This window comes from Diplotaxodon limnothrissa, linkage group LG5 (genome assembly GCF_057381915.1).
Source record: "Diplotaxodon limnothrissa isolate DT_005_m linkage group LG5, D_limnothrissa_male_GT1.1, whole genome shotgun sequence".
Lineage (NCBI taxonomy): Eukaryota > Metazoa > Chordata > Actinopteri > Cichliformes > Cichlidae > Diplotaxodon > Diplotaxodon limnothrissa.
This window is the reverse complement of record NC_140600.1, coordinates 19,998,205-20,010,199: the sequence shown is the minus strand read 5'-3', so window position 1 is coordinate 20,010,199 and position 11,995 is coordinate 19,998,205. Positions and strand designations below refer to the sequence as shown.

General features: G+C 41.3%; 1 protein-coding gene across 1 annotated transcript; it reads right to left on the bottom strand.

Annotated features, from left to right (window-relative positions):
• Nucleotides 1-4,143: 4,143 nt before the first annotated feature.
• On the bottom strand, nt 4,144-9,828 carry LOC146632163 (coiled-coil domain-containing protein 174-like). The gene is made up of 11 exons (XM_085354126.1): nt 9,739-9,828; nt 9,407-9,514; nt 9,212-9,312; nt 9,072-9,130; nt 8,838-8,985; nt 7,538-7,633; nt 7,304-7,440; nt 6,878-6,972; nt 6,331-6,478; nt 6,076-6,228; nt 4,144-4,782 (listed from the first exon to the last, which is right to left on the bottom strand). The coding sequence occupies exons 1-11, from the start codon at nt 9,778-9,780 to the stop codon at nt 4,235-4,237; spliced, it is 1,635 nt and encodes a 544-aa protein (XP_085210252.1). The 5' UTR covers nt 9,781-9,828; the 3' UTR covers nt 4,144-4,234.
• Nucleotides 9,829-11,995: the final 2,167 nt, after the last annotated feature.

Here is an 11,995-nt window from a genome sequence, read left to right as displayed (position 1 = left end):
CCTGAACTCTGATACAGACGGATCATTATCATTTTCTTTAAGCCAAATTCTGGCCCAATCGAGACTAATCTGGTCAGGCAATGCTTTGCCACTCTTCTGTTGTCCAATTTTAGTGAGCTTGTGTGAATTGTAGCCTCAGGTTCTTGTTCTGAGCTGACAGGAGTGGCACTTGGTGTGCTCTTCTTCTGCTTCAGCCCATCTGCTTCAAAGTTTGATGTCTTGTGCTCTCCTGCATACCTCGGTTGTGTCGAGTGGTTATTTTAGTTGCTGTTGCCTTCATTTCAGCTCGATGTAGTCTGGCCATTCTCTGACCTCTGGCATTAGCAAGAAGTTTTCACGCAGGGATCTGGTGCTCACTGGACATTTTCTCTTTTTTCCAATCAGCCTCTTTAAAGCCTGGAAACCATTGTGTGGGGAAATCCGGAGAGGACCAGGAGTTTCTGACATGTCTGGAACCAGCAATCACAGTCAATTAAAGTCATCATTCAAAGTCACTTAAGTCTAATTTCTTCCCCATTCTGAGGCTCAGTTCGAAGTTCAGCAGCTTGACTTGACTGTGTCTAGTTTTTAGCATGTGAGTAACTGTGTCAACAAGCAGTTGAAAAGTGTACCAGTGGCCAGTCAGTGTAAGCTTTAGATGACATACAAACAAAAACAAAATGAAAATCACTGTTTTCTAGTTTGATTGTTTGTTTTTTCATTTCACAGGCAACTTTTTTGGCAATAAACAGACTGTCCAAAGATTATACATGTCACTATTGTTATTACCTTAATTATGTTTATATAGAGTGAGTGATACTTCCAGCTTAATCCTTTTATCAGCACACTAATTTGCTTACAATGACCGTGCACCTGAAACATGATGCTGGTGTTCAGCAATTTAGATTGATTATGATCTACATATTACTCTTAGTGTTTTATCATGCTAACATTTGCTGAGCACACAGTGGAAGCCGAGGCTGATTAAGTGTCATTAGTTTGCATAAATCTGGTCATAAACCAAAGTACTGGACAAATTTAAACTCGGCCAGTTGTTGAGGGATTTCACTAAAAGCCACAAATATCACGTTTATGGTGGCTGTAAAGAAAAACCCAGAGCATTTTTAATATCCTGGGAAAAACAGTCTGTGATAATCACTCCAAAACCTGCTGAGTTATTTCAGTCTGGACCAAAAAAATGAACCAGCTGAGCGATACCATTAAAAGGAACCATGTGGGAGGAAATAAATTATTATTTTGCTCTTTAACTCACTATATGACTTTTAGTCTGTGAGGTCCTGTTACTATAGAAACATATTGTCACCCCACAGGCAGAAAATTTACCTGGCACCAGTTTAGCTTCAACAGTGCATACAAACACATGCTTGACAGAGATACACACACAAATACATCTACCTACCAGTGACACAGTGCTTCAGCTGTCTGAGAGTGCATGGACTCAATGTGAGACTAGAGTAACAAAAAGAGGAAAAAAAACATCATGTTTAAGGTTACAATTGGGTCAAAAATCTACCTCAACAGGAAGATAAACCCAATATGTGTTGGAGAGATCAACAAAACACACAATGCGCCAAACTAACATTCTCGTTAGAGAGGAAACAAGGGAGGGAGAACCCAGGCCAAATATCTAACTGGAAGGCTAATAGGGTGATGAGGGTCAAGTGGTAAATCAGGCTTTTTATTAATCCCTTGAATAGCTCCCTGGTGAGGTGTGTTGTGATTTTTCTGTGGAGCTGCACAGGGTCAGAGGTCAGAATGAGAAAACTGATAACCGTCTGTGTTATGTTTCAGCACATGTAAACCAACATTATCCCACGGCAGAAGTGCTGTCCTTTGTAACGTAATGCTGCATGCCTGAATCTCCGTTATAGGGTAATTTTAGATGCTTTTATGTAACAGCCTGCATTCAGCCCGCATTCAGAGTCAATCAGCATGATTAAAGCTAGTTTTGAGTCACTCCCATAACAGTGATGTGAGGTTATTTAGCTGAGCAGTTGTTATATTGGGCTCTGCTAAATTCTCTCCAAAGATGAACGATGGCCTGGATTTAGACATGTACACATGATCAAGAAGACCTGCTAAAGTTCAACCCGAGTATCAGAATGAAGGAAAAAAAAGTGATTTTAAGTTGTTAGTGCCAGACAGGCTGGTCTGAGTATTTCAGAAATTGCTCCTCTTCTGGGATTTTCCCACAGAACCATCTCAAGGGTTTACAGAGAACGGTGTGAAAAAAAGAAAATATCCAGTGAGTGGTAGTTCTCAGCGTGAACATGTCATGTTGATGCCAGAGCTCAGAGGACAATGGTCAGACTACTTCAAGCTCATAGCAACAAAATAGTAACTTAAATAAACAGTTTTCATAGCCAAGGTATGATTGCACATATCAAATATTAGAGATGGGTCACAGCAGAAGAAGACCACTCCTGTCAAATAAGAACAGGAAACTGAGGCTAATATTCACACAGGCTCACCATAACTGCACCTTTATTCAAGCATGTTTTTCCAAGAGAAGATTGGAGAAAAAAAGGTTTCCCAGTTTGGATTGGCAAAGGAATAAATCGAGGCATCAGAAGATGCTATGCCGAAGCCAGTTTTGAGACAAAGCATAAGAATTTCCTTAATAAATACTCAGTAAATAAACAACTAACAAAGGCTACTGCAACTCTTAAAGGAATAGTGAAGAAATCAATGAACCGTCACTTGAACTTCACATAAAAGTGTATGTGGTACCATCTGGTGGATATTTATATACTGCAACTAAATTACACACTCCCAGATTCCAAACAGCTCCGTGAGCCGACTGACATTAAACACAAATATGAATCATTTTGTGATATACTCTTGCAAGAAAAATTTATGAACCCCTTGGAAGGATTTAGCAGGATTTTTGTTTTGGTTACTCATAAAAGAACGGTTGATCTTCATCTAAGCAAAAACCCACAAATGGTTTTAACTTTATAGGATAGGATAAGCTTTATTTGTCAGTTGCAGTTGCCAGGAGCTGAAATGACAGACCTAGTCGACCATACAGACAATACATAATATACAAACTTACATTGGGGAGACAGGTCCGGCTAGGGAGCAAAAAAGGGGTAGACAGTGAGATATGTAACATATAGGGGCAAAGTTCAGGAGAAAAAAAAGGGGGTTTCTGCCCATCATGACTTCCAACAAGGGAGTCATCATGAGGAGAAAACAGGAAACTCCATAGCACATAAAGAAGCACAGATCATCACACTATACGCCATGAAACACAGACAAGCACCATAGGGGCGGGGATTACGCCGATGTACACAGCGGTCGCGAACGCTGCAGTTCCTCGCGCCTCCAGCTGAGCCGCTGTCTCCATCGAGCGAGGTAAGCATCCGGGGAAGGGAGTGTGGTGAGTGCATATCAGTATCAGTGTGCATGTGTGCGTGTCGGGGTGTGTGTCCTTTCGCCTGTTAGGCAAAGATCAACAGTCCTACGCAGGTGGCCTTGATGAATAGGGCAGAGAGTCAGTTCGTTCTCATTATCGTCTCTCCTGGAAGAATGTTGTTGTTCTCCTCGGCGTCAACCTTCAAGCAGCTGGCGCCGTCAGGGGTGGAGGCATAGCCGCATTAGAGATGGAGGTAACTGGTTTAGGTCGAACGAACTGCATCCATTTTACACTCGTCCTAATGTCCATCACTGGTCTCCAGTCTCTCACTGGTCTCTCTTTTAAGAGCCGTGAGCTCCTCGAAGATCTTTCCCATATTTCGTTCAGTGCACTCACCGCTCTTCCCACAGTTTCGATCAGAGCGGCTAGCCTTGTGGGGTTTTGAACAGCAGTCACCTGCACGATGACAATTCATTTTTGATCATTTCTCTCCAGAAAACGGTGTAACTTCAGTATGTCAGGTCAAGGCAGAAGATCTCAGCTGGCTTCAGGTCACTGGTCTCTGCCTGACCTCTGACCCTGAAGTAACAAGGCATTGCATGACATCCCCTCAGTCATTCTTCGTAGCTGGATTAAAGTTTTGATATTCATGTGCAGTGCTTGAGCAGAAATTAATCATTAATCCCTTCTGTGACCAAAATACACACAAACACAAATGATGCACTCTTGATATTTATTAAATATCTAAACTCCAAAAAGCTGACATATTGTGTTTTATTGTTTTTGTGATTTACTCTATAAACAAAGAGCGAGAAAAAAAGAGCAGTGTTTAAACTCACAATATGACCCAACTACACATCAAGCAGTATTTAGACATCAGGTGGAGTTCCTGTAGAAGGACAACATGTCATCCAGACTTTGAGGAGGGCCCTGGTGGAGTTGCTGGGTTTGGCTGTCACCTGCAGGTTGCGCCTGGCTCTGCACCTGAGGTGGATACTGGGGTGGATATTGATGTGGGAACGGTGGTGGAAATGGAGGAAGGAGGTGAGGTGGGCTTGCAAACTGAGGAGTAGGTGGAGGAGGAAATGGAGGATAAAATAGCGGGTGAGGGGGATACTGGGGATGAAAGGGGGGAGCCGACAGCGACGAGCTGTCTGAGGGCGGTGGCTGTGCAGACGGGGGAGGGTTTGGTTGAGGTTCAGGAGGTGAAGATGCAGTTTTAGACCGAGGTTGTGGTTCTGCTTTGCTCTCAGAGATTCCTCCTGGAGCTCTTGCCCACTTGAAGGACATGTTGGATTTATTCTCCTCATTTTTATACTTTCCTGGTTTCGGCCTCTTGTCATCTGCAAAGTATGCAGACGGAGGTGCAAATTCAGTATCCCGCTCCTCCCGACGCCGACTTTTCCACTCAGTAAACATGAACTCTGAAAGGAAACAAAGACAAAAGCTAATGTTAGGGAGGTTACATTCCAGAAAACAGAGGTGCCTTGATCCTTAAAACTCCACCTAAAAGTGACATAAAGCCAATCTGTCAATCTATTATTGGATGGTGCTGAATTTATTAGAAGAACTAGCTAGGCTTTGATCCAAACAGCCAAGCAAATATGAATGGAATTTCCAGAAAACTGGCTGAAGAAGGATGCAAATAAATAACTACTTCCATCCACTTGTGCTGTGCTAATAATAGAAGCTGGACACTTCAGGATGAACAGCTGGTGGTAGTCATTTTTATAGTCAGAAGAGGCTGACTTTGGAGCACAGCTCAGTTGGAGTTATAGATAGTTGTAGACTTGCCTTTCCCTGATATTAAAGGTGATTATCAGCCCTGGTTCAAAGAGCAAATGAGCACTAACAAATTGCATAAAAGTGCAACTGTGACAGCAGTCAGTCACCTCTGACATTTACTGTCACCTGACCTGACTTGCCTTCACCACCTGCTCATAGACTGCATTAAGTCAATAAAAGCTCTCACACAGTCATTATGAGTCCTGTTCATAATGCAGATCAAGGAAAAGGAAATACAAGCAATGAGCACTGTGGGGCCTGGCTCTTCTCTATGCATCAAATGTCATGAGGAGTTTGGCGTCACCATTGTTGGCTGAATGTGGGTGTGCAGAGGGCAGAGTATGAGGCTGACCACACATTTCCGCGTGGTCTATTATCTATAACAGGAACGCTGACTTTTGGCACACAAATATCTTCAGCTTTTGTGCATTTGTACTTCTTTTAGCAGTTTTATAAATGAGACTCTCTGAAGTTTTCATCTGCAAACATAGTTGCTCTGCTCTGTATTTGCAATAATTTCCACAAATTAAAAAAAAAAAATACACATCTCAACATTACTACAGCCTAAAGCAGTGTGAGCTCATCAAATGGAAAACCAAATAGTCTTTTTATTGGAGTACTGTATATTATACTATAACTATCAGTTGGGGACTTGAACTTTGGGTTTTTCACAACACATTTTGATTTGTTACAGAAGGACAAACAAGTGTTACTAATAATATCAATGTCTCTGTTTGAATCAAGGGTCCCAGTTAAATCATGCCAGTGACCCAGCATGCATGACACAGAAACCGCTGTATCTAAATAATGAATTAACTTCATCATCGACAGAAAAGAAAACATCCTATTTAACGTGTTATCTAGCTGAAACATACAGCACATTTATTATATTCATAACATGAAAGTGTTTTTTTTTTTTAAATGAGACTTACCTTTGCCTCTGTCCCACTCTCTGACATGAGGAACTCCTGGTTTGGTGTCTCTCCTCTCCTGGATCTCCACTTCCACCTTCTTGAGTATGCTGACCTCTGGGCACTCCTCTGGTTGAGGGGAGGTCCCTGTTGTTTCAAATTCCTCTTCCTCTCCTGAAACCAAGAATTCATAACTGTTCTTACTAGCATTCGTGCGATCATTGAACTGAAGCCTGCAAACAAATTTTCTACACAAACAGCCGTGCAGATCCGAACCTTCATTCTCCTCTTCTTTCTCCTCTTCCTCTGTACCATCCAGCTTGGCCTTCTTCATCTTCCTCTGCCTTACCTTGGCTAGTCGAGCCTGTAGGATGGCCTGCTTCCTCTCCTTCAGTCGTTCTCTCTTTGTGCGCTGATCTGTAGTCTGCAGGACAGAACAGGTGGAATAAAACACTTATTAGATTATAAAGTAATAAATAATTCCTGATGGATCTAATTTAAATGACAATCACAATCTAAATATTTTTATTACATTATAAATGTTCAGTGTTGTAAACAGTTAAATAATTCCTTTATTAATTCTCTCCATTGTTATCAAATTATCTCTTTCTCTTGTATGTACAATTTTGCACTTCCTCACATAACAAGGCCTTCAATATGGGCCTGTGGTGCTTTTATCAATGTTTTTTTTTTATTATTCTTTATGCTGCTGCTATAACACAGTCATTCCCCTGGGATGAATAGAATATCTATATGTCCATCCCTCTATCAGAAACCATAATGCTGTCCTGGGCCAGCATTTTACATGTGTTTAATAGCTCACCTGATCTCTAAGCATGTCCAGAGTTTCTCTCTGTTTTTGCCGCTGCTCCTGATCCTGAGAGAATGCGTAGTACCCCACACCAAGGTCCCGAGCCTCTGAGATAAGAACAACAACAGTAAGACAACAGTTTCAAACCTGCAAACCAAACTTCCTCTGTTTCAAAGTGTAGCGTAGCATAAAAAAAGACCTTATTTTCAGTCCATAAATTCTTTTGGTATATATTATTTGGCAAAGAATTCAGTGGCGATTAAGCAAAACCCACAAAGATCTAACTTCAAACTCTCAAGATCACCATTAACTCTGTAGCCAACTATGAGGAAAGATGACACAGGCTCAATACTAATCTGTAACCACAAACAAATCGCCTTGTGGCTGACTGAGTGAAAGACGATGTAAGGGCTCAAAGCTCTTTGCTGTGACACTAACCCTGTTGTCTGATATCCTCATAGTGAATCGGTCCAACAGGCCTTTTCATTGCCTCCTCTTCCTCCCTCTCCCACTCCTGCCTCTGCAGCTCTCGTCGCATGTCTTCTGAGAGTAATGTCTTGTCTGATGAAGCTTTTCTACAGGGACCAGGCATATCCAAAAGAGTTAAGAGTTTCAAATATTTCATTACCATCCTTGAAGAAAAAAAAAAAATCACAATACATAAATAATTACCCTTTCCCTTGAAGGTCTTGGTCCATTTTCTTAAAGTCTGGCAGGTCTTTTTTCATGCACCGCCGAGATCGTCCCAAAGCATCCACAAAGTCCACCCTGCAGAGAAAAAAAATAGTTGTTTTTGTTTTTTTAAATATTGTGACAAATAACACCACAAGGCCTTTTGTTTATCTGTAATGTCAAAAAGCAGTGATAGAGTCTGATCACTCCTTCTATATTCGCAGAGCAAAAATTGTTATTTGCATATAGTGGCTGATAAAAACTTTCTGGCTTCTCAATCATTCAGTTCATGGTAGTCTAGAAAACTGAACTAAGTTTGTGAAGATGTCTCAGCTCTTATACAAGAGGCTTCTTCTGTTCTAAAAACAAAAGGTGGCAAGCCCCAGGTGCTTCTACAAACATTTGTGAAAGAATGGGTCGCTCTTAGGAGCTCCTTACCACCTGTGCAACAGGTTCAATTGTGAAATTTACTCGCTACTAAATATTCAACACTCAGCTGTTACTGGTATTATAACAAAATGGAACTAACTGTGAACAGCAGCAGCTCAGCCATGAAGGGGTAGACCATGTAAATTCACAGAGCAGTGTCAGCGGATGCTGAGGTGTACATTGTGCAGAGGTCGCCAACTTTCTGCAGAGTCAATCGCTACAGACCTACAAAATTCACGTGGCCTTCAGATTAGCTCAAGAATAGTGGGTAGCCAGCATAATGGAATGAGTTTCTATGGCCGAGCAGCTGCCACTGGATTCTACAGCAGTGGTTTCAGCTTCTTGGTTCCAGTGAAAGGAACTCTGCATACTGAGACATTTTTGACAATTTCATTCTTTTAATATTGTGGAAATAGTTTGGGGATCGGCCCTTCCTGTTCCAACATGACTGAGCACCAGTGCACAAAGCAAGGTTGATAAAGACTTGGATGAGCAAGTTTGGAGTGGAAGAATTTGACTGGCCTGCACAGAATCCTGACCACTGCTGAATTAGAGTGCCAACTATGAGCCAGGCCTTCTCATCAAACATTATTGTCTGACCTTACAAATGTGCTTCTAAAAGAATAGTCAAAAATTCCCATAAACTCACTCCTAAACCTGTGGAAAGCTGAAAGATATGAAGCTAAGCGTGGGCCAGTATTATCTTAAACCCTATGGATTAAGAAAGGAATGCCACTCAAGACAGACAAGTGAATATTTTTGGCAACATAATGTATTAGCAAATACTGGAAAACATATAAGCCTAATATTGATATGTTATATGATGCCAGCACAAGTTGAATATTGATGAATGCAATCAATGTGAAGTTACCATTCTTCATCCGGGTTCTCAGGAGGAGGGACGGGTGATGAGCTGAGTTGCTCCTCGTCCTCTTTCTCCTTCTGGGCAAGTGTTTCTCTCTTTTTGTCAATAATCTTCTGGGTGAAGTCAACAAGGAACAGCCCTTCCGTCTCTTCATCTGATGAGTTACACAACAAGGTAAATACAAAGTATGCCCACTTTGATGCTGTTGTAGCAGACATAAGGCACAAACAGTTCACCAACCAGGAAAGTCTCCTTTAGTCATCTGTTCGTAGAGTCTCGCCTTCTCCTCCAACTTACGCCTGTCGAGAGAGTAGAAAAAAAGCTGTGAGAGGTTTTGGTCCACCTGTTATACAGAAAAACTTCAGCAGTACTGAACTCACCTTGCTGTATCGATGGTGCTCCGCTCCTCTTCCAGCTGCTCTGCATCTTTAGCAGCTCTTGCTGAAACACCCGCATTTTGTTTATTCCAGATGTTGGGCTTCTGCAGAGGAACATGTGGAGAGGAAAATTAGAAACGTGAGTCAGTCATTGCACGCCATTATAAAAAAAACGTTCAGAAATCACTCGTGCTGTACCTTATCTTTTGATTTTGCTTTGAATCCTGCTCCAGAAGTTTCTTGTCCAAGTTTCTGCCGTTTGAACTGCTCCTGTTTCCTGTACAGCTCAGCTTTAAGGTCCACTAGCTGCACGAAATAAAACCGAAATTTAAGGTTTAGCTGTTTATTCTCCAAAGAAAAAAAAAACTAACAAACGTTATGTATTTCTTCTAAATACAGTCCATGCTCGTTGTATGTGCTGCTAGCAACCCTGAGAGTAAGTTAGCTATGTTTATCCGTATAATTAAGCTTAAACGTCTACAGTTTCTGTCAAACAAATATTTGAAGAGCTGCCTGTACATTCAACTCACCGATGAAGCAGTCACGTCTAAAGGTTTCTTCTTTTTATCCATTTCCCCTACACCTTAATCTCCAGTTTGTTGCTGTTTGCTGGAGTCCGACTTCTTCGTTGGTATTTCTGTTGCTACCAAACTGTCGCTTTACAGCCAACTAGTGGCGTCTCTCCGACACTGCACGCATTTCCGTTTCAAACGTTCATTCTTACTTTCACCGTTTTTGTTAAAAAGTAACTATAAACTAAAATAAAATGAGATGACTATTGTCTAGTCTAGATAAAGGAAAACAGATTTTATAAGGAAGGGAAAAAAAGTCGTGCAGACTCCCTCCTGCACGACTTTTAGTAGTTTTATAGTTTTCTTTTTCTTGTCTTTTTTGCTTTATGGGTGATTATATGCATTTATGTGCGAGATAGTTATGAAAATTGCTTTAACTGCAACAGGGCTATTGGCATTAATCCAAGGTTTAGAATCCAACACAATTTCAATATGTTTAGGAGAAAAGTGTCTGCACCTTTGTTGGGTAGAAGCTTTTTTGGATAAACTTACCATTTCCTCAATGAAAATTAAACACGTCCCAAAAGTGTTTGGGGGGTTTGTTTTTGAAATTGAGGGTTTTCATCAAAAGATGGGTACAGTGTGTTCATTAAGGGGTGGAAATGGTCGGCAACAATACTCAGGTAAGCTGTGGAAATTAAAGGATGATCAGTTGGTATTGAGGGGGACAAAAATGTCCCCTGCAGACTGATCTGCTGTTATGAGACAGGATGGATACATGCTTCTGCTTATCCTTTTCAGGGTCGCGGGGAGCGCTAGAGCCTATCCCAGCTGTCATAGGGCGAGAGGCAGGGTACACCCTGCCAACACACAGGGACAGACAACCATTCACACTCACACATTCACACCGAGTGGCAATTTGGTTTATCCAATTAACCTATCCCCACAAGCTGCATGTCGGTGGACGGTGGGAGGAAGCCGGAGTACCCGGAGGGAACCTACGCAAACACGGGGAGAATATGCAAACTCCACACAGAAAGACTCAGGACCTTCTTGCTGTGCGGCAACAGTGCTAACTACCGTGCCACCGTGCTGCCTTGCTTTCAGACTGTTTATTGTTTATTTCCTGAACATCTTAATGTCACAGCCTCATTTTCCTATCCTGAGAAACCGAGTGCGGTCTTCTGTTGCTGTAACCCATCTGCTTCAAAATTGAATGTGCTGCAAATTCAGAGATGCTCTTCTGTGCACATTGGCTGTAACGAGGGACCGAGTTACTGCTTGACTACCAGTCAATGATTATTTTCTCTTTTTTCATACCATTCTCTGTAAACCCTATAGAAGGTTGTGAAATACTCAGGCCAGGCCATCTGGTGCTAACAACCATGCCACACTCAAAGTCACTTAAATCACCTTTCTTCCTCATTCTGATCTTCCATTTGAACTTCAGCAGGTCGTCTAGATCTTGTCTACATGGGTAAATGTATTGAGTTGAGGCTGATTAGATAATCGTGCTGAGTAATTGGACACGTGTACCTAACAAAGTATTGAGTAACCATATGATAGGTGTGATGCCTAAATAAGAAAAAAATTAAATACAGATTACTTTCCTAAATCAAAGAAATGTAATTACACTTCTTGGAGTAGCTGTCTGACCAATGCAAGTTTTTCCATTTCATATAAACTGTCCTTCATACTGTGTCTTATGCATGATGCTTTAGGCTTCGTGTATTTTGTCAATTGGTAGGCTGTTGATTTAAAAACTAAAAACCATTTTGAACCATCACAGTTCCACTGAAAGCACAATTACACAACACAAGCATGTAAATGTGAGTGAAAATCCTTGTAAATCAAATGCCACATGGCTGTGTCAATATCCGCTCCAGTTACTTTGGTTTATTTGTTTATTTCAGAGATATTAAAGTAGCATTCATTCCAGCTGAGCACTGATGTAATGATAACACTATGCTGATATAAATTTAAGTTTCCTGTCTAATCAAACATTAGATTATTGCTAACTTTATTACAGCTCTTGCCTGAGAGTCAGTGCTGCTGTAGAAGTCTGTGACTGCAATACTATTCTGTCCATAGCCCACTGATAAGATGTCCATCACACCTCATATCAGATCACAACAGAGAAATGCCCACTTTGCTATCAGATTAAACATTTGAGCAGTCTTATGTTACCAAGATATGATCACACAACATCCTGTTACCGTTGTGTTCAGTGTTTTTTTTTTTTAAACCAGCATGAAGGAGGATGAAAGGTATATAA

What these genes read in the sequence shown, in the direction of transcription:
- LOC146632163 (XM_085354126.1), bottom strand. Translation starts at nt 9,780, where the DNA reads ATGGATAAAAAGAAGAAACCTTTAGACGTGACTGCTTCATCG. An exon ending in AAGCAAAATCAAAAGATAAG is followed by an intron (nt 9,313 to 9,406) that starts GTACAGCACGAG and finishes GTTCCTCTGCAG; the next exon opens with AAGCCCAACATCTGGAATAA. An exon ending in AGAGTGGGACAGAGGCAAAG is followed by an intron (nt 4,783 to 6,075) that starts GTAAGTCTCATT and finishes GTTTCCTTTCAG; the next exon opens with AGTTCATGTTTACTGAGTGG.